Consider the following 19,225-nt stretch of genomic DNA (forward strand, 5'->3'; position numbering starts at 1 on the left):
AGTATTGAATCAAAACAAGAAAGACTACGCATGAACATGCATGATGATGTAGAGATTGTCAAAGTTGAGGAGATTTTCTCCGTATGGACTTATTGCTTCAGAAGATCTGTTGAGTCGAATGAGAACTTCAAATCTGGATTGCAGGTGCGAATGTGATAACCTTTGTGTCTATTAGGTCTTGAATCTTGTCTCTGAATGGCTGACAGTCATCAATCGAATGGTCAAGTGCCCTAGAGAGCTTCAGGGATTTGAGGAAGAAGATGAGAAACTCGTTGTCTAGTTCGCAACATTAGAAATGACTTTGGTTGCATCTTCGTTTGAAGACCTTTGGCTTTCACCTTCGAGTGTCCTTCTATAAGAATCAAGCTCACCATATCTAGTGGGTCATAGCCTCTGATTCAGGGTACGGTACTTTTGAGTTTAAAGGCGTGTGGCTAAAGGAAAATAAATCCTTTTGCCCCTTGATAGGGATTGTACCTTTGAGTGTGAAGGCATCTGGTTAGAGGAAAATAAATTCTTCTGCCTCTTGATAGGAATTGTACCTTTAAGTTTGAAGGCATTTGGCTAGAGGAAAATAAATCCTCTTGCCCCTTGTCGGAAGTTAATTGTACCTTCGAGTTTGAAAAGCATCTGGTTAGAGGAAAATAAATCCTCTTGCCCCTCGATAGAAGTTTAGGCTCCTGATAGTCCTTCCGTCCTAAATCCCTAAGATCCTTGAAAAGAGTTAGTCAACAGGTAATGTAAAAGCATAAGGTAGTATGAACAAGTAAATCCTACAAACAAAACCTGCAAGGAAATTAAGTGGTTAGATAACAAACAAGTCACGCAAGAGTCCTTAGGTTTAAAGGCTTGCATGAAGTATGACCAGGTGACTACCCTTCCCTAATAGGTACTTCTAAAGATAAGGATGATATCAGCAACGGGTTCTACCGAGTTATTCAGAATTGTCAGCCCTTCTAAAGCACCCTCGGACATGATGCATTTGCACGATGCAATGATACTTTGAGAGAGGACCTATCTGAATTGTAGCATCGGGTAGCGACTAGTTCTCAACATTTGTCAAGAGTAATCCCCCCACTACGTTCCTAAAGGCCAAGATGGGTTAAAGGGTAACTAAAGGTCCTTGAGCTCCGGCGCACCCAAAGTTACATACATAGACCTCCCTCATTTGAGAAAGGTGTGCATATATCTATGGAGTCCTAACTCAAGCGTCAACTTCATATTGACTCATCTCCCACATATGTGAAAGAGGTCGCCATGACTATGCCACTCCTATCTTAAATGTACTTGAATCCGGGTATAGGATTCGTCCTTCATTTAATTTCCAAGCAACCTTGAAAAGTAAAGCAAACAAAACAAGCATATTATATGATCTAAGCTCTAAGGTAACCCCTCTTTTTATTTATCCCCAGCAGAGTCGCCAGTTCTGTAACATGGTGAACTGACTTTTATTTTTATATGCAACAATGTTGCGGTGAGCAAGAGTCGCCACCGACTTTTATTTTGTCCAATTTTAGGAAAAGACCTTTTTTAAAAGAAAACGGGCTCGGGGGGTAAGTTATGAAAAGGGAAGGTGTAAGCACCCTTTTCATCCGTAGTTTTCTACGGGCTCTTAATTTGCTTAGCTCATGTTTGTTTGTTTTGAGTTGAAAAGAGGCATAAGGACTTTAGCGTAAATGCGTAGCCTTAGTTTCTCGAAAGAGTGTTGAAAATATATTTTTATTGAGCTAGGCAGATTAAGAGCACTACCCTAACTAATTGGTCTTCTCCTATACTTTTTACGGTTACTAGGATTATCCATACTATATAGAAGTAGGAAATCCTTGTTTATATTGGACGTACGGGTCATCGAAGGGTCATCGAGGTCATTGAAGGCAACAGGTAGAGATACCTTTAGCAAATTCGAAGGGGCAATCATCGTTTCGTAGGCAACCATTCGAGGGACTAGATCATATATTCGTAGGCAACATCGAGGGTCATCGAGGGACTTATGATCTTTGATGATTTTTAATCGAGGGACAATTTGCTATTGGGTACCTCTATATTCGAGGGACACGACCATTATTATTCGTAAGGCAACCAAGAGGAGAGTACCCTAGAGGTGAGTGAGTGCAAGTGTGTTAGATTCGAGTATTTAATCTTGAATTAGGTTAGCTAGCGTTTGATTAAGTTATCTTGCCATACACGCCCTAATTACCATACATCTAACAGTTAAAGTTGCGGAAAGTAAAAGCAGAAAAAATAAAGGCCTAAACTATTACATGGCTTCGGGGAGGGGATTACATATTTACCGAATGGGGACATAAATTATTACAAACCCATAATAGAAATTAAAACGAGAATACAATATACACGAAAATTAAAGAAATGGCTTGTGAATATCCACGAAATAATCCAATGCCTCAATGCGGTGGTACCTCGCATAAACAAGAGATGTTAGTAACATGATATGGAATAAAGTTGGAGAAATGATAAAATATCAACGTTAATCAAAATTAATTAAAAATCTAGAGATTTAAAATCTAAAAGGAAATAAAAAACAAAACTATATTTTTTGGTATTTTAATGTAAAGAAAATATAAAACATGCTTTATTTTATTTTATTGTATGATGTGAATTAAAATAAGGAAAACAATTATAACAGAACCAACATTTAACATGGGCTAAAAGAAGAAAATGGTGGTGTGGATAGCAGGTGGGGCGCTGCAGTCCAAATAGAGGCATTGAGCAAAAGTGATTAAGTCCAAAGATCAATTATGCAGTCAGCCAAGGGGTGCGGTCACGTGGGTGTGTAGCATAGCCAAAAAAAATGAATTAGGCCCATTAAGATCACTTAAGCCAAAAATAAATTAAGAAAACCCTAAAACTATGAGACCAAACCGCCCTAACACCTTCATCAGTCTCATTCTCTCAACATAACTCTGTGCCCCTGTCTCTCTCAGAACGTAAAGACATCCTCTTGAAGGATAGAAAAACACTTAGAAAGGGGGGGTTTGAATAAGTGTAGCTTTAAAAACTTGACAGATAAAAATAAATTGCACAGTTATTTTTATCCTGGTTCGTTGTTAACTAAACTACTCCAGTCCACCCCCGCAGAGATGATTTACCTCAACTGAGGATTTAATCCACTAATCGCACGGATTACAATGGTTCTCCACTTAGTCAGCAACTAAGTCTTCCAGAGTCTTCTGATCACACACTGATCACTCCAGGAACAACTGCTTAGATACCCTCTAAGACTTTCTAGAGTATTCTGATCCACACGATCACTCTAGTTACAACCTGCTTAGATAACCTCTAAGACTTCCTAGAGTATTCTGATCCACACGATCACTCTAGTTCCTTACAACTTAATGTAATCAATTCTAAGAGTATTACAATTTGCTTCTAAAAAGCTATAATCACAAACTGTGATATTTCTCTTAACGTTTAAGCTTAATCTCACTAATATATTACAACAGCAATGTAGTGAGCTTTGATGAAGATGAAGATTCTGAGCTTTGAATAGAACAGAGTTTCAGCAAGTTAATATGAGTTGTTTTGTTCAGAATCGTTAACCTTGCTTCTCATCAGAACTTCATATTTATAGGCGTTGGAGAAGATGACCGTTGAGTACATTTAATGCTTTGCGTGTTCCGTACAGCATCGCATTTAATGTTATACGCTTTTGTCAACTACCTCGAGCCTTGTTCACGCTGTGTCTACTGACGTTGCCTTTAATAGCTTTTAACGTTCCTTTTGTCAGTCAGCGTAGCTTGCCACTTGTACTTCCTTCTGATCTGATGTTTGTGAATACATCGTTTGAATATCATCAGAGTCAAACAGCTTGGTGCAAAGCATCTTCTGATCTTCTGACCATGAAGTGCTTCTGTGCGTGATACCATCAGAACTTCAGTGCTTCTGATCTCATGTTCTTCTGATGCTTCCATAGACCCATGTTCTGATTCTGCTTCGACCATCTTCTGATGTCTTGCCAGACCATGTTCTGATGTTGCATGCTGAACCCTTGAGACAAAGCTTCTGAGCGCTGAATTATGCATACTCTTTATATATTTCCTGAAAAGGAAATTGCATTGGATTAGAGTACCATATTATCTTAAGCAAAATTCATATTATTGTTATCATCAAAACTAAGATAATTGATCAGAACAAATCTTGTTCTAACAATCTCCCCCTTTTTGATGATGACAAAAACATATATAAATGATATGAATTTGCGATCAGAAAGAGCAGACGGCAAAAGACAAATTACACAGCTATAGCATAAGCATATGAATATGTCTCCCCCTGAGATTAACAATCTCCCCCTGAGATAAATAATCTCCCCCTGAAATAAATACTCGAAGAACTTTAATAAAAGACTTCCCTGATTATTTCGGTAGAGACGATCACATAAGCTTCTGTCTTCAGAGAATTCATAGCTTCTGACTTCTGCTTCCATTGGACAGCTTCAGAACTAGAATTTCTTTAGATCCTTAGAACACTCACAGCTTCTGATTCCTGCTTCCGTTTAGGACAGCTTCAGAACTTGAATTTCTTTGATCATCAGAACATTCACAACTTCTGATTCCTGCTTCCATCTAGGACAGCTTCAGAACTTGAATTTCTTTGATCTTCAGAACATTCACAACTTCTGATTCCTGCTTCCATTTAGGACAGCTTCAGAACTTGAGTTTTCTGGATCTTTAGAACATTCACAGCTTCTGATTTCTGCTTCCCTCGAATAGCTTCAGAGCTTTGAATTTCTACCAACATCACTTCATGCTAGATTTGTATCAGAACATTGTTGAATGTACCAGAGCATCATCAGAGCATCTCTACATCCTGAAATGTTACAGAACAAAAACTAAACGACAAAAGTCAGCATGAACGAGTCAGAACATAAAATGTATATTAGAACACATGATATGTATCAGAGCCATATAGGCTAAAATAATGTATCAGAGCAAATAGAATTTTGTCAGAGCAAATAGACAAATATGGATCAAATTCTATTATCAGTGCTTCTGATTCATTCTTCTTTCTTGCTTCTGATTTCTGAAGCTTGACAGCACTCAGCTTGCTTCAGTTTCCATGAGCTTATTCTTTTTACAGAATAACACTTCTTATGGTTTTGCTTCTTGTGTTTGCTTTGAAGATTCTCTTCACTTCTTTATACCTGCAAAACACTTAAACCATATAGAACTTGCAGTTCTTGTTAGTAAATGTGTGGGAGCTTTACCCAGCAACTGATAGATTAATCAAATCATTTATCATTTATCTTCTCCCCCTTTTTGTCATAACATCAAAAAGAATATTTCAAAAGATTCAGATGAATAAAACGACAACCAAAATCAATGAAATGTAAAACAAAGAAACTTTTCATTTATAATCAAAAGATATTACATGAGAAGATGTTTAACAAGCAGATGCAACAAGGAAAGAAAACAGAGACAGAGTGTAATAGAGAAAATATAAGAGGGAAGGAGAAGCGTTTGAAGAATATTTAAAAGAAAATAAAATGATGGATAGCATTTAATGTTACGTGACATGAGGAGAGATAATAAAGACAAATGAGGTGACTAGCACAGTTACCTATGGTCGGCGTCCCTTCAACTGCACGCGCGCTTATCCATGAACAGTAACGACAGGTTTACCATCCCGAGATAAAACGTTACAGCTGTTTTGCTTTAAAAGAGGTTCTGAATCAACTTAGACAATGAAACGTTAGTAATAACCGAATCATAATTTCTAAAAGATTTCAATCAGAACTTCTGGAAAAAAAAATCCACATTCATTTCAGAAGATACTCATAAGTAAGAACTTCTCATCTTCTCATTCTGGGCATAAATCCATACTGATGTTCTTCAGAATGAACTTAAACCTATCTTCAGCCAGGGGTTTTGTAAAGATATCAGCCCATTGATGGTCTGTATCCACAAAGTTTAAAGATATAACACCCTTCTGAACATAGTCCCTTATGAAATGATGTTTAATCTCAATATGTTTAGCCTTTGAATGAAGAATAGGATTCTTAGATAAACATATAGCAGAAGTATTATCACAGAATATAGGAATGTTACTCTCATATATCTGATAATCTTCTAACTGACTCTTCATCCAGAGCATCTGTGTACTGCAACCAGCAGCAGCGACATATTCTGCTTCTGTTGTTGATAGAGCAATAGTTGCTTGCTTCTTGCTATACCAGGAGATCAAATGACTTCCAAGAAATTGGCAACTTCCTGAAGTACTCTTTCTTTCAATTCTGTCTCCAACATAGTCAGCATCGCAGAATCCTACTAAGTTGTATTCTTTAGATTTTCTGTAAACTAAGCCAACATTAGTAGTACCTTTCAGATACCTTAGAATTCTCTTAACAGCAGTTAAATGAGATTCTCTAGGATCTGATTGGAATCTAGCACACAAACAAACACTGAACAGAATGTCAGGTCTAGAAGCAGTCAAATATAGAAGAGATCCAATCATACCTCTGTATAACTTCTGATCTACCTTCTTACTTACCTCATCCTTACCTAGGATGCATGTTGGATGCATAGGAGTTTTGGCTTCTTTGCAGTCTAGAAGATTAAACTTCTTCAGAAGTTCCTTCACATACTTGGTTTGGTGAACATACGTTCCTTCTGATGTTTGATTTATTTGTATTCCAAGGAAATACTTGAGTTCTCCCATCATGCTCATTTCAAACTCAGCCTGCATAGACTCAGCAAACTCCTTTCCAAGTGTAGCATTAGATGTTCCAAAAATAATATCATCTACATATATTTGACAAATTAAAATATCCCTTTTAAAGGTTTTACAAAAGAGAGTAGTGTCCACTTTTCCTCTAGTGAAACCATTATCCAGAAGGAAAGAACTTAAGCGTTCATACCAAGCTCTGGGAGCTTGTTTCAATCCATACAACGATTTCTTTAGTTTAAAAACATGATTAGGAGACATAGAGTCTTCAAAACCAGGAGGTTGATGGACATAAACTTCTTCATCTATATAACCATTTAAGAAGGCACTCTTAACATCCATCTGATAGAGAGTGATGTTATGTTGAGTGGCAAATGAAATTAATAGACGAATAGATTCTAACCTGGCCACTGGTGCAAAGGTTTCTGTATAGTCAATCCCTTCTTGCTGACTATAACCCTGAGCCACCAGTCTGGCTTTGTTCCTTACCACTTCACCTTTCTCACTGAGCTTGTTTCTGAAGACCCATTTTGTACCGATTATATTGAATCCATCTGGTCTAGGAACAAGATCCCAAACATCATTCCTTGTAAACTGATTCAGTTCTTCTTGCATAGCAATTATCCAGTCTGGATCTTCTAGAGCATGATCAACAGAAGTTGGCTCGATCAAAGATACAAGACCTAATTGACAGTCTGCATTGTTCTTAAGGAACGCTCTTGTTCTGATTGGATCATCCTTCTTTCCAAGAATGACATCTTCTGAATGACCAGAAATGAGTCTGGATGATCTTCTGACAGATGGTTCTTCAGAAATGCTTAGATTCTCCAGAGAAGCTGATACTTGATCTTCAGATTCTTTGCTTCTGAGAAGCTCTGCTTCTGATACGTTGCTTCTTGGCTCAACAACTTCTGATATATCAATATTACAATCTGCAAAATTATCAAACTGCTTTGGTTTTTCAGAACCAAGCTTATCATCAAACCTGATATTGATTGATTCTTCTACAATTAATGTTTCAGTATTGTATACTCTGTAGCCTTTTGAGCGTTCAGAATATCCAAGAAGGAAACATTTTTGTGCTTTGGAATCAAACTTACCAAGATGATCTTTAGTGTTCAGAATAAAGCATACACATCCAAAAGGATGGAAATATGAAATGTTGGGCTTTTTATTCTTCCACAATTCATAAGGAGTCTTATTTAGAATAGGTCTGATAGAGATTCTATTCTGAATATAGCATGCAGTGTTTATTGCTTCTGCCCAGAAATGCTTAGCCATATTGGTTTCATTGATCATGGTTCTGGCCATTTCTTGCAGAGTCCTATTCTTTCGTTCTACAACTCCATTTTGCTGTGGAGTTCTAGGACAAGAGAAATCATGGGCAATACCATTTTCTTTGAAGAACTCTTCAAAGAATCTGTTCTCAAATTCACCACCATGATCACTTCTGACCTTTATGATTTTACACTCTTTTTCAGATTGAATCTGAATGCAGAAATCAAAGAACACTGAATGAGACTCATCCTTGTGTTTCAAGAATTTTACCCACGTCCAGCGGCTATAATCATCTACGATGACTAATCCATATTTCTTCCCTCTGACAGATGCTGTTTTGACTGGGCCAAACAGATCAATGTGCAAGAGTTCTAATGGCCTTGAGGTAGAAACAACATTCTTGGACTTGAATGCAGGTTTGGAGAATTTGCCCTTCTGACATGCTTCACAAAGAGCATCTGATTTGAATTTCAGATTAGGGAGTCCTCTGACAAGATCCAGTTTGTTAATCTGAGAAATCTTTCTCAAACTAGCATGACCTAATCTTCTGTGCCAGACCCACTGCTCTTCAGAAACAGACATAAGACAAGTCACCTTCTGACTCATAAGATCTTGCAGATCTGTCTTATAAATGTTATTCTTCCTCTTGCCTGTAAATAGGATTGAGCCATCCTTCTGATTTACAGCCTTGCAAGACTTTTGATTAAAGATTATATCATAACCATTGTCACTCAATTGACTGATAGATAAGAGGTTATGTGTTAATCCTTCTACAAGAAGTACATTAGAAATGGAAGGAGAGTTACCAGACTTTATAGTTCCAGAGCCAATTATCTTGCCCTTCTGATCTCCTCCAAACTTGACTTCTCCTCCAGACTTAAGCACCAGGTCTTGGAACATAGACCTTCTTCCTGTCATGTGTCGTGAGCATCCAGAGTCCAGGTACCACGACATGTTGTGCTTTGTCCTTTTTGCAGCCAAGGATATCTGCAATAGGAATAATCTTATCCTTAGGTACCCACATTTTCTTGGGTCCTTTCTTGTTAGATTTTCTCAAGTTCTGATTGAACTTGGGTTTAACATTGTAAGCAATAGGAGGAACAGCATGATAATTCTTAATGTGAGTTTCATGATATTTCCTAGGTTGTGTCACATGCTTTTTGGTGTGTGTTATGTGAAAACTTTGAGCATGTGAAGTGTGCCTAATATCATGGGAGTGGCCATACTTGAACTGATCATACAATGGCTTGTATGTGAATTTCATTTCATCAACAGGTTCAAGTTTGTATGGGGTTTCACCCTCAAAACCAATGCCGACTCTTTTGTTTCCAGACACAGCATATATCATAGAAGCTAGCTGACTTCTGCCAATACTTCTAGATAAGAACTTCCTGAAACTTAAATCATATTCTTTCAGAATATGGTTTAGACTAGGAGTGGATTTTTCTGAATCAGAAGGAGATCCAACATTATTGGATAATTTTAAAAGTTTTTCTTTTAATTCAGAATTCTCCAACTCAAGCTTCTTTGTTTCAAGTTCAAATAGCTTTTTCAGCTTTTTGTATTTGAGACTAATCTGAGACTTGAATTCCAGAAGTTCTGTTAGACCGGAAACTAACTCATCTCTAGTAAGTTCAGAGAATACCTCTTCAGAATCTGATTCTGATGTAGATTCTGATCCGTCATCTTCTGTCGCCATCAGCGTACAGTTAGCCTGCTCATCTTCAGAGTCTGAATCATCTTCTGACTCATCCCAGGTTGCCATAAGACCTTTCTTCTTATGAAACTTCTTCTTGGGATTTTCCTTCTGAAGTTTTGGACATTCATTCTTGAAGTGTCCAGGCTCATTGCATTCATAGCACATGACCTTCTTCTTGTCAAATCTTCTGTCATCAGAAGATTCTCCACGTTCAAATTTCTTTGAACTTCTGACGCCTCTGAACTTCCTTTGCTTGTTCTTCCAGAGTTGATTTAGCCTTCTGGAGATCAAGGACAGTTCATCTTCTTCTTCAGATTCCGATTCTTCAGGATCTTCTTCTCTAGCCTGAAAAGCGTTAGTGCATTTCATGATATTGGATTTTAATGCAATAGACTTACCTTTCTTTTGAGGCTCGTTTGTATCCAGTTCAATTTCATGACTCCTCAGGGAACTGATCAGCTCTTCCAAAGAGACTTCATTTAGATTCTTCGCAATCTTAAATGCAGTCACCATAGGACCCCATCTTCTGGGTAAGCTTCTGATGATCTTCTTTACGTGATCAGCCTTTGTGTATCCCTTGTCAAGAACTCTCAATCCAGCAGTAAGAGTTTGAAATCTTGAAAACATCTTTTCAATGTCTTCATCATCCTCCATCTTGAAGGCTTCATACTTCTGGATTAAGGCGAGAGCTTTAGTCTCCTTGACTTGAGCATTTCCTTCATGAGTCATTTTCAAGGACTCATATATGTCATAGGCCGTTTCCCTGTTAGATATCTTCTCATACTCAGCATGAGAGATAGCATTCAGCAAAACAGTTCTGCATTTATGATGATTCCTGAAAAGCTTCTTCTGATCATCGCTCATTTCTTGCCTTGTCAGCTTTACGCCACTGGCATTTACCGGATGTTTGTAACCATCCATCAGAAGATCCCATAGATCACCATCTAGACCAAGAAAGTAACTTTCCAGTTTATCTTTCCAGTATTCAAAGTTTTCACCATCAAATACCGGCGGTCTAGTATAACCATTGTTACCGTTGTGTTGCTCAGCAGAGCCAGATGTAGATGTAGACTTTGCAGTTTCATCAGCCATCTTTTACTGAAGCGTTTTTCTCTTCCTGAATCTTTTCTAAACACGGTTAAGTGCTTGCACCTTAGAACCGGCGCTCTGATGCCAATTGAAGGATAGAAAAACACTTAGAAAGGGGGGGTTTGAATAAGTGTAGCTTTAAAAACTTGACAGATAAAAATAAATTGCACAGTTATTTTTATCCTGGTTCGTTGTTAACTAAACTACTCCAGTCCACCCCCGCAGAGATGATTTACCTCAACTGAGGATTTAATCCACTAATCGCACGGATTACAATGGTTCTCCACTTAGTCAGCAACTAAGTCTTCCAGAGTCTTCTGATCACACACTGATCACTCCAGGAACAACTGCTTAGATACCCTCTAAGACTTTCTAGAGTATTCTGATCCACACGATCACTCTAGTTACAACCTGCTTAGATAACCTCTAAGACTTCCTAGAGTATTCTGATCCACACGATCACTCTAGTTCCTTACAACTTAATGTAATCAATTCTAAGAGTATTACAATTTGCTTCTAAAAAGCTATAATCACAAACTGTGATATTTCTCTTAACGTTTAAGCTTAATCTCACTAATATATTACAACAGCAATGTAGTGAGCTTTGATGAAGATGAAGATTCTGAGCTTTGAATAGAACAGAGTTTCAGCAAGTTAATATGAGTTGTTTTGTTCAGAATCGTTAACCTTGCTTCTCATCAGAACTTCATATTTATAGGCGTTGGAGAAGATGACCGTTGAGTGCATTTAATGCTTTGCGTGTTCCGTACAGCATCGCATTTAATGTTATACGCTTTTGTCAACTACCTCGAGCCTTGTTCACGCTGTGTCTACTGACGTTGCCTTTAATAGCTTTTAACGTTCCTTTTGTCAGTCAGCGTAGCTTGCCACTTGTACTTCCTTCTGATCTGATGTTTGTGAATACATCGTTTGAATATCATCAGAGTCAAACAGCTTGGTGCAAAGCATCTTCTGATCTTCTGACCTTGAAGTGCTTCTGTGCGTGATACCATCAGAACTTCAGTGCTTCTGATCTCATGTTCTTCTGATGCTTCCATAGACCCATGTTCTGATTCTGCTTCGACCATCTTCTGATGTCTTGCCAGACCATGTTCTGATGTTGCATGCTGAACCCTTGAGACAAAGCTTCTGAGCGCTGAATTATGCATACTCTTTATATATTTCCTGAAAAGGAAATTGCATTGGATTAGAGTACCATATTATCTTAAGCAAAATTCATATTATTGTTATCATCAAAACTAAGATAATTGATCAGAACAAATCTTGTTCTAACACCTCTCTCACCTCATCTGATATTTATTTCAACTTCCAGATTTTCTTTTCAATTTATCACAGTTCCATACAAACTATACAAGTAATTCAAGCTTAAACAGCAAAACGGACCACAAGGAATCAACATCCAAGGGAATGAACCGCAATCAATCAAAAGGGAAATTAAACAAATCAGTTACCGTCGAAGAAGAATAGTTGAAGAATTGTGGTGTTGCTTCAGTTCCGATTTGCCAATTGTTATTGATGTTGTCGAATCAAATTGCTGCGACGTGGTATCGATCGGATGCCAATTGCCTTGGTGTATGCGTTGATCGGAAGGTCCTATGGTGGTGCGCGGCTGGATCGACGGTGGTCATGGTGGCTGCTTCACGGCGGAGGGTGGTGGGACGCGACGTCGTCGGTGAAGTTTGTTGCAACGTGAAAAGTATAGCATCCAATCCGATTTAATTTCCTCTTAATAAGTGTTTTTTTTTTAATTTTCTGCTGATGAAGGATTGCTGCAAAAAGAACATACATAAACCTGAATGTGAAATTGTTAGTAGAACCTATTGTGTTAATTCTCATTGATGGATAAAGAAATTGGTTCCACATTATGTTAATGGTGATATGTTATAATTATTATTTTTTACAGATTTATGAACAAAAAAAACCTTACAATCTGGATTATGTAACTTATATAATTTTGTTAATTCTTGTTTCGCCATTTATGTACTGATGCTGTGAATGAAAGTTTGTGTGGGTGAAGACAAATATTAGTATATAAACATCAAGTGAAAGAAGTTTGATCCAAAAGCCTAGGTTTTAAATAAAAAAATAAGTAACGCAAGCTAAGTACAAGAGGGGTGGCAATTGAACATTTGGTAACATGGCATGAAAAAGATATGTATAAGAATTTGAATGTACGAAGAGTGTTAATGAAAATATGACGAATAAATTTTTAGAAAAAAGAGGGCCATCAGATAATATCATCCTGTAGCAAAACAAATTAGAAATTAAAATAGAAAAGATAAATAAAATTAGGGCCTCATATACTAATCACCGGCCAAAATCATTTGAAAGAAAAAGGAGGCCTCAGGTCAGGTGTCATCATTGGCCACCGCATAAAAAGAGGTTTTGAAAAAAAAAAGCTTTTGAAAAAGGATTTGCAAAATTGTTAGGGTTTGTGTAGAAATTGTGAAGAATTGTTTATGAAAATTGTTGATGATAAATGTGAAGGTGGAGTGCTCTATTTATAGAGTGGAATTAGGTCAAGACCGATCCTAAAAAGGAAATGATCCAACCCAAAGGCCCATGGACCTTTCTTGATGACCAAGATTAAGAACCTGGACATACTTGTGTCCAGGTGTGTCCAGGTGCAAAAGAGATAACAAAAAAAGTTAAAAAATATGGAAATGCAGCAAGCGGGATTTGAACCCGTGACCTTTTTTTTGCAAGTCTTACTTCCTAACCAATTGTGCTTTGTTATTTTTTTGAAATAAAAAGCCAATTGAAAGTGTATGAAGCATCGACCAGCATTGTCTATTTATTAAAATATAAGTAATTTAAGAGTAAACTACTATATTTTAAAATAGACTCTAAATCGAATAGTTATAAAATTTAGGATGTCAATGTAAATGAATCCAATATTTTATAAAAATCCAATTTTGAAAATAATTTCGAAAATTTTTATCACTAAAAAGTGTGGGCAAATTTTGGGGTATGACAAGTGGCTTCGCTAGTTTTTTCTTTCAGATCTTCAGTCATCTCCGCATCAAAGGATTCTTCAATATCAGTATTGAAGACCGTGTTGTCATTTAGGCTTTCACTAACCTACTTTCTAGTTGAAATTATCTCCGATTCAGCAACATCGATCTCAGATACTTCCACCATGTTGACGTCAAGTGGTTCACACAGGTTAGTGTCAGCAAGATTCAAAGGGTCTGTGTTAACCTTCATATGACTCTAGGTTCTATCAGCGAATTTCAGACGTTCGTCCTTGATAGCATTCTGAATTAGATCTCTGAAAAGAAAACATTGTGAGGTTTTATGGCCTAAAAAACTATGATATTTGCAAAAGCCTCGCTTCTTCCGTTGTTCTAACAGAGGAATTTTGAAATTGGGAGGCACTATCATTTGGCCATCTTTTACTAACAAATCAAATATTTCGTCACATTTAGTGACGTCAAATGTATAAGTTTTCTTAGGAAATCTATCGCTTTTATCATTCTCTACTGGATTTTTTCCAATAGAAGGGGTGAGCAATTTGCAAGAATAAGGCGGTGCTTCTTTTAATTCAGCTAGATCTATTTCGACCTCTTCCACGTTGTATGAATCTTCGAAAGACTCGCCGTCAACGTCTTCAACTTCAATATATGCTACCCTCTCCTTCTTGTAACTTTTATTTGCTCTGGCCTTTTCTGCTTTTAGTCGTTCGACTTGTCGAACCCTGTCTGCCAATTGGGCCATATCCCTTAGGTATTGGGTATCTAGTTTCTTTCTGATTGAATAATCTAGACCGCCTACAGCCATTTCGACTAATTCGTGTTCTGGGACAACCGTGAAGCATCTTGATTTCATCAAACGGAACCTGTTTAAGTAATCATCTATAGGCTCTGTGAATTTCCTCTTGATGCTAGCCAATTCTTTCAGACTTATCTTGGTTTGACCCATATAGAATTGTTCATGGAATAATCTCTCCAAGTGTGCCCATGCGTCTATGGAATTTGGGGGTAAGATAGTGAACCAAACAAAAGCATTTTTTGTTAGCGAACTAGGGAAGTATTTAATTCTTAAATCCTCGTTCCCTGCTAGATCCCCTGCTTCCGTCAAATATCTAGCTATGTGTTCCACCTTTGACTCACTAGTGTCCCCTGAAAACTTCGTAAATTTGGGTACCATGGTACCTCTTGGTAATTCTATTTGCATAATGTATTCGGGTATGGGGGACGTATAGTTTGGACGTCGAAGTCCAGTATTAAGGCCATTGTTAGCCATTATTCTCTCTATCATGGCAGTAAGACTGTTTTCGGTTGCCAAATTGTCTCTCCTAACCCTATGCACAACTTCGTCAGGATGTTCGTCTCTTCCTACTACAACTACTCTAGGCTGTTGCTGGGGAATTGCTTGTCGAGCAACGTTGGTCGTTTGATTTTGAGTTTCTAAATCTACCACTTGGTTTCGTTCGACTGGCGCTGGCCTAGATGAAGGTACTGCGGTTTGAACTTGTTCTAGAACTGGGTCCCCTTCCTGATAGGTTGATTGGTTGTTTCTTCGCCTGTTTTGCGGGACTCCTAAAAAATCCGCCATTCGTCCTATTTGTGACGATATTTTTTGGTATGTCTCTACATTCTCTTGGTTAGTCCTGGCAATGTTTGTTGCTAACGGATTAAAGATCGACCCTAATTCTCTAGCAAGGACCCCTAACATATCATGGTTACTTGCATTCATTTCCTGTCGAAATGTCGCTTGACTACTGGTGGTTAAGGGAGGTATTTGGGCAGAGAAACCAGTGTTTCGTGCGCTTCGACCTATCGAACCGACATTAGGCGAAAACGCCGTTGGGTTAGGCGCAATGTATGTAGGCCCTGTTCCTCGTAATCCTGCCATGTATGAATATGGCATTCCATATGGATTGTTGGGTCTCCAACCTTCAAAAGCGGTTGATGGTCCTGGGGTAAATAATTGACTTGCGGCGTTTGTCGAGAAAAGTGGTATCTCGCTTGCGCCTGTGAGTGGAGGCACAGTAGTCGAACACGAGACTAGAACAGTCCCTGTTGTCCCTGATGTATTTTCGGGTACAGCCTGGGAACTACCTATGGGTGCAGATCCTGTCGAACCCGATATTTCCTGCGCCTCTTGAGTAGAAGTCGAAACGTGCATAGAATTTGCCGCTACTGTTCCTGACCCCTGTGGGGGATCTTGATCTCCCCCTCCACTGGCCGCATTGACCATTTTCTTGTTGTACCTTCGTTTAGGAATCGGTTGTGCATTGTTGGTTAATTTACCGTTCCTAAGGTTCATACAAGGTCTTGATATTTTCTAGACAAAACAAAACAATCAATTAATAACAATCTGTTTGACACTGTCCCACTGGGCGTGCCAATTTGTTTACGGTGATTTCTGGTAAACAACCGCTAGTCCTCCAAACTATAAAATATACTTTGGTTACTCGTAGGATCGACTAGATTGATCCTAGGACATAGTCAAACAATTGTCTTTCGATATGATTTGGTTCATGTTTGTTCTGGCTTCAAGAAAACTTGTTTGTGATGTATGACTATTCACTTGAAACAACACTTGTTATACATGTTAATGTGACTTTCGACAAAGAAAACATAAATAAAAGCGTGTAAATTGTAGGAATGTAAAGTGCAAGAATATAACGTGCTCGAATGTTAAATGCAGGAAAGTAAAGTTGCTTCGAAATGAAAGTTATACGAAGAAAATAAAAGGAATTGAAAAGATACTTGAATAAAGAAAGATACAAATGTATTTAAAATGGTGTTGGTGTCATACGTATATTTCTCAGCGAACTCGTTCTCTAAACACTTGATACTTGAGTGATTTGTGAGTGATTTGTACAAAATGAACACACGGAATCCTAACATTAAGACCCTTATTTATACTAATTTCGACCCTAACGGTCCTACACTAATCTGATGCCACGTTGCTAACAAGAATCCTTGGGACGCCATCTGTCCTTGTTCGGTTACACAGATTACTTCGAAATTCAAATCCTCCCGCCTAAATCCTCTTTCGACGCGTGGCAACGTGATCAGAACCGAGAATATCACGAAAACACGTTAAGCTTTAGTACCCTTTGTATTTCGCAAAACGTTTAAGTCTTAAAGATAATTCACTTTGAATTAGCTCCGATTCTAACTATCTTCGCTTCCAACCTTAAACAACATCCTCGAAACATGGCCATCAGTAGCCATTTTTAATCTCAAAAATGGTCATCAGTAACCATCTTTCCTCGAATACGAATTCTTCAAAGAATGTTTCCTCTAAACGAAATCTCCAGCCAACACATGGATATGAATAAAAGGTGAAGATTACATTATAGTAGTTAAGGACATACTCTATTTCTAAAAAATATGTGAGTCACATTGATATGAACAGAATTTATAAAACTCTTGTATTACATGAGAGTGAAGTACTAACGTGTCAACTACTTATGTTATTAAGTATAATGATAATGATATAGCAACAATTTGTATTATTGATACTGAACAACCTAACACAATGATTTTAGTTTTTTTGTTAAGAATATTCTTTGCCAAAGACTAAGGTTGTTGTGATATCAAACAGTGTTGCAAAATTGCAACATTACTTATGCCAACGACATGCAACGACATTTTTTTCAATGTTAAAAGTACATTTTGCAACAACTTTATATTTTTCTCAGCCACATGTATTGCTATCGAAACTCATTTTTTTGTAGTGTTATTATGAGGTTTTATGAAAAACTAGTTATAGATTCATGATCGTCGTGAAATTATGCCTCTAATAGTATATTTACTTGCTTAAAACGGTTAAGAATCATTTACCATTTTATGTTCTTGAGTTCACGAGTGTTTTTGAGCAAATTTCCGGAAATTCAATTTAAACGCGTTTTCATGCAACTAATGATTGAACTAAATTCCTTAAGAATGCATAAACATCATACACAAAGAAAACACAAGAAAAAAAAAACGAGAATTAGGCTTACTTGAACGAAAAACTCAAGAACTTGTCGACAATAATTGTGAACATGGTGGCTCTCCAATCAAGCTCCGATGAAGGTCTAAACAAGATTACAGTTTATAAATTTTTGTAGATTTGAAATCCTCTCAACATCCCTTACTCAAATCGAAGCTCAAATTCAAGATCCGGGAAACCTCAAAAATTGAGTTTAAAATCGAACTAAACCTTTGATCTTGATTTGAACTATTTTGGTTAGTGATTGGTGTAGGTAATGGTTTGGTAAATTAAATGTAATGAAGGTGGAAACACCGTTGCTCAAAAACTTAAAAGAATTGGTGAAAATTCAAAATTTCTCCAAAGTGAAGAAACATGAATTTTGAGGATTCAAATTGGTATAGTTTTGGTAAGGGTAAGGGTGAGTTGTGGATAATTTTCTGATGTGAAAATGAATTGTTATGTAGAGTTAGAATTAGGTTAAGGGTTAAACTTGGGATTATGAAAGTTGGGAATTTCACTTGAATCTGGTGTAATGCGCTCCAAATTGTTTATACATTGTGAATTTAGTGTAAATTCAAAAGTGTGTGAGATGCATGATTGGTTATGCGTGAAAAATTTGATTATTTTTGTCTTTTAGTGCCAAAATCTTGACTTTTTCACTGACTTTTTTTATTTATGATGCATCAAAATGATTAATGAAATTCAAATGAAAGGTTCTGACTTCTCACAGATAAAAAAAAATAGGTAAGTTATGAATTCTTACATAACACAATGAAAGATTCTAGCTTCTCACAGATAAAAAAAATAGGTAAGTTACTAATTCTCAGGTAACATAATGAAAGGTTCTGGCTTCCCACAGATAAAAAGATAAGTAAGTTACGCTTTCTCAAGTAACACAATGAAAGGTTCTAGCTTCTCATATATCAAAAAGATAGGTAAGTTGTGGATTCTCACATAACAAAATGAAAGGTTCTGACTTTTCACAAATCAAAAGGATATGTAAGTTCCGGATTCTCACATAACATAATGAAAGGTTTTGGCTTTTCATAGATCAAAAGATAAGTAAGTTATAGATTCTCTCATAACATAATGAAACATTTTTGCTTCTCATAGAACAAAAAGGTAAAATATGCCTTCTCACAGAATAAAAGGTAAATTCTAGTTTCCCACGGAATAAAAGGTAAGTTATAGATTCTCACAAAATAAAAGGTAAGTAAGTTACGGATTCTCACGTAACACAATGGAAAGGAAAATTATGGCTTCTCATAGAATGAAAAGCTAAGTTACGGATTGTCACACAATATATATGGGTTCTTAATTCTCACAGAACTAAGCAGATGTCATTCAATAATCCTTAAATTCAAAAGGAAAATTATGGGTTCCCATGTAACACAATGGGGGGTTCTGGTTTCTCACAGAACAAACTAAATGGCTTCTGGAAATACTTAGATTCAACAGGCTTATGAATTTTACAAGGAAATAAAGTGGCTTTTGTAGGTGTCATGCAATGTTGGTCTTTGCCCCAAG

The 19,225-nt window shown here is 37.2% G+C and overlaps 1 protein-coding gene across 2 annotated transcripts; it reads right to left on the reverse strand.

The window, feature by feature from the left end:
* Positions 1-1,257: 1,257 nt before the first annotated feature.
* LOC131631508 (uncharacterized) lies at positions 1,258-18,614 on the reverse strand. 2 transcript variants are annotated; one of them, XM_058902305.1, is made up of 3 exons: positions 17,727-18,612; positions 12,041-17,033; positions 1,258-2,956 (listed from the first exon to the last, which is right to left on the reverse strand). In XM_058902305.1, the coding sequence occupies exon 2, from the start codon at positions 16,034-16,036 to the stop codon at positions 13,979-13,981; it is 2,058 nt and encodes a 685-aa protein (XP_058758288.1). In that variant the 5' UTR covers positions 16,037-17,033; positions 17,727-18,612; the 3' UTR covers positions 1,258-2,956; positions 12,041-13,978. The 2 variants fall into 2 exon arrangements, with proteins under 2 accessions (XP_058758288.1, XP_058758287.1); XM_058902304.1 differs by lacking the exon at positions 1,258-2,956 and adding an exon at positions 10,939-11,929 and having other exon boundaries at positions 12,217-18,614.
* Positions 18,615-19,225: the final 611 nt, after the last annotated feature.

Source organism: Vicia villosa, unplaced genomic scaffold, assembly GCF_029867415.1.
Source record: "Vicia villosa cultivar HV-30 ecotype Madison, WI unplaced genomic scaffold, Vvil1.0 ctg.000835F_1_1, whole genome shotgun sequence".
Taxonomy (NCBI): Eukaryota; Viridiplantae; Streptophyta; class Magnoliopsida; order Fabales; family Fabaceae; genus Vicia; species Vicia villosa.

Bases quoted from the DNA above. Each gene is read 5' to 3' on its own strand.
- LOC131631508 (XM_058902305.1), bottom strand. From the start codon at position 16,036: ATGAACCTTAGGAACGGTAAATTAACCAACAATGCACAACCGATTCCT.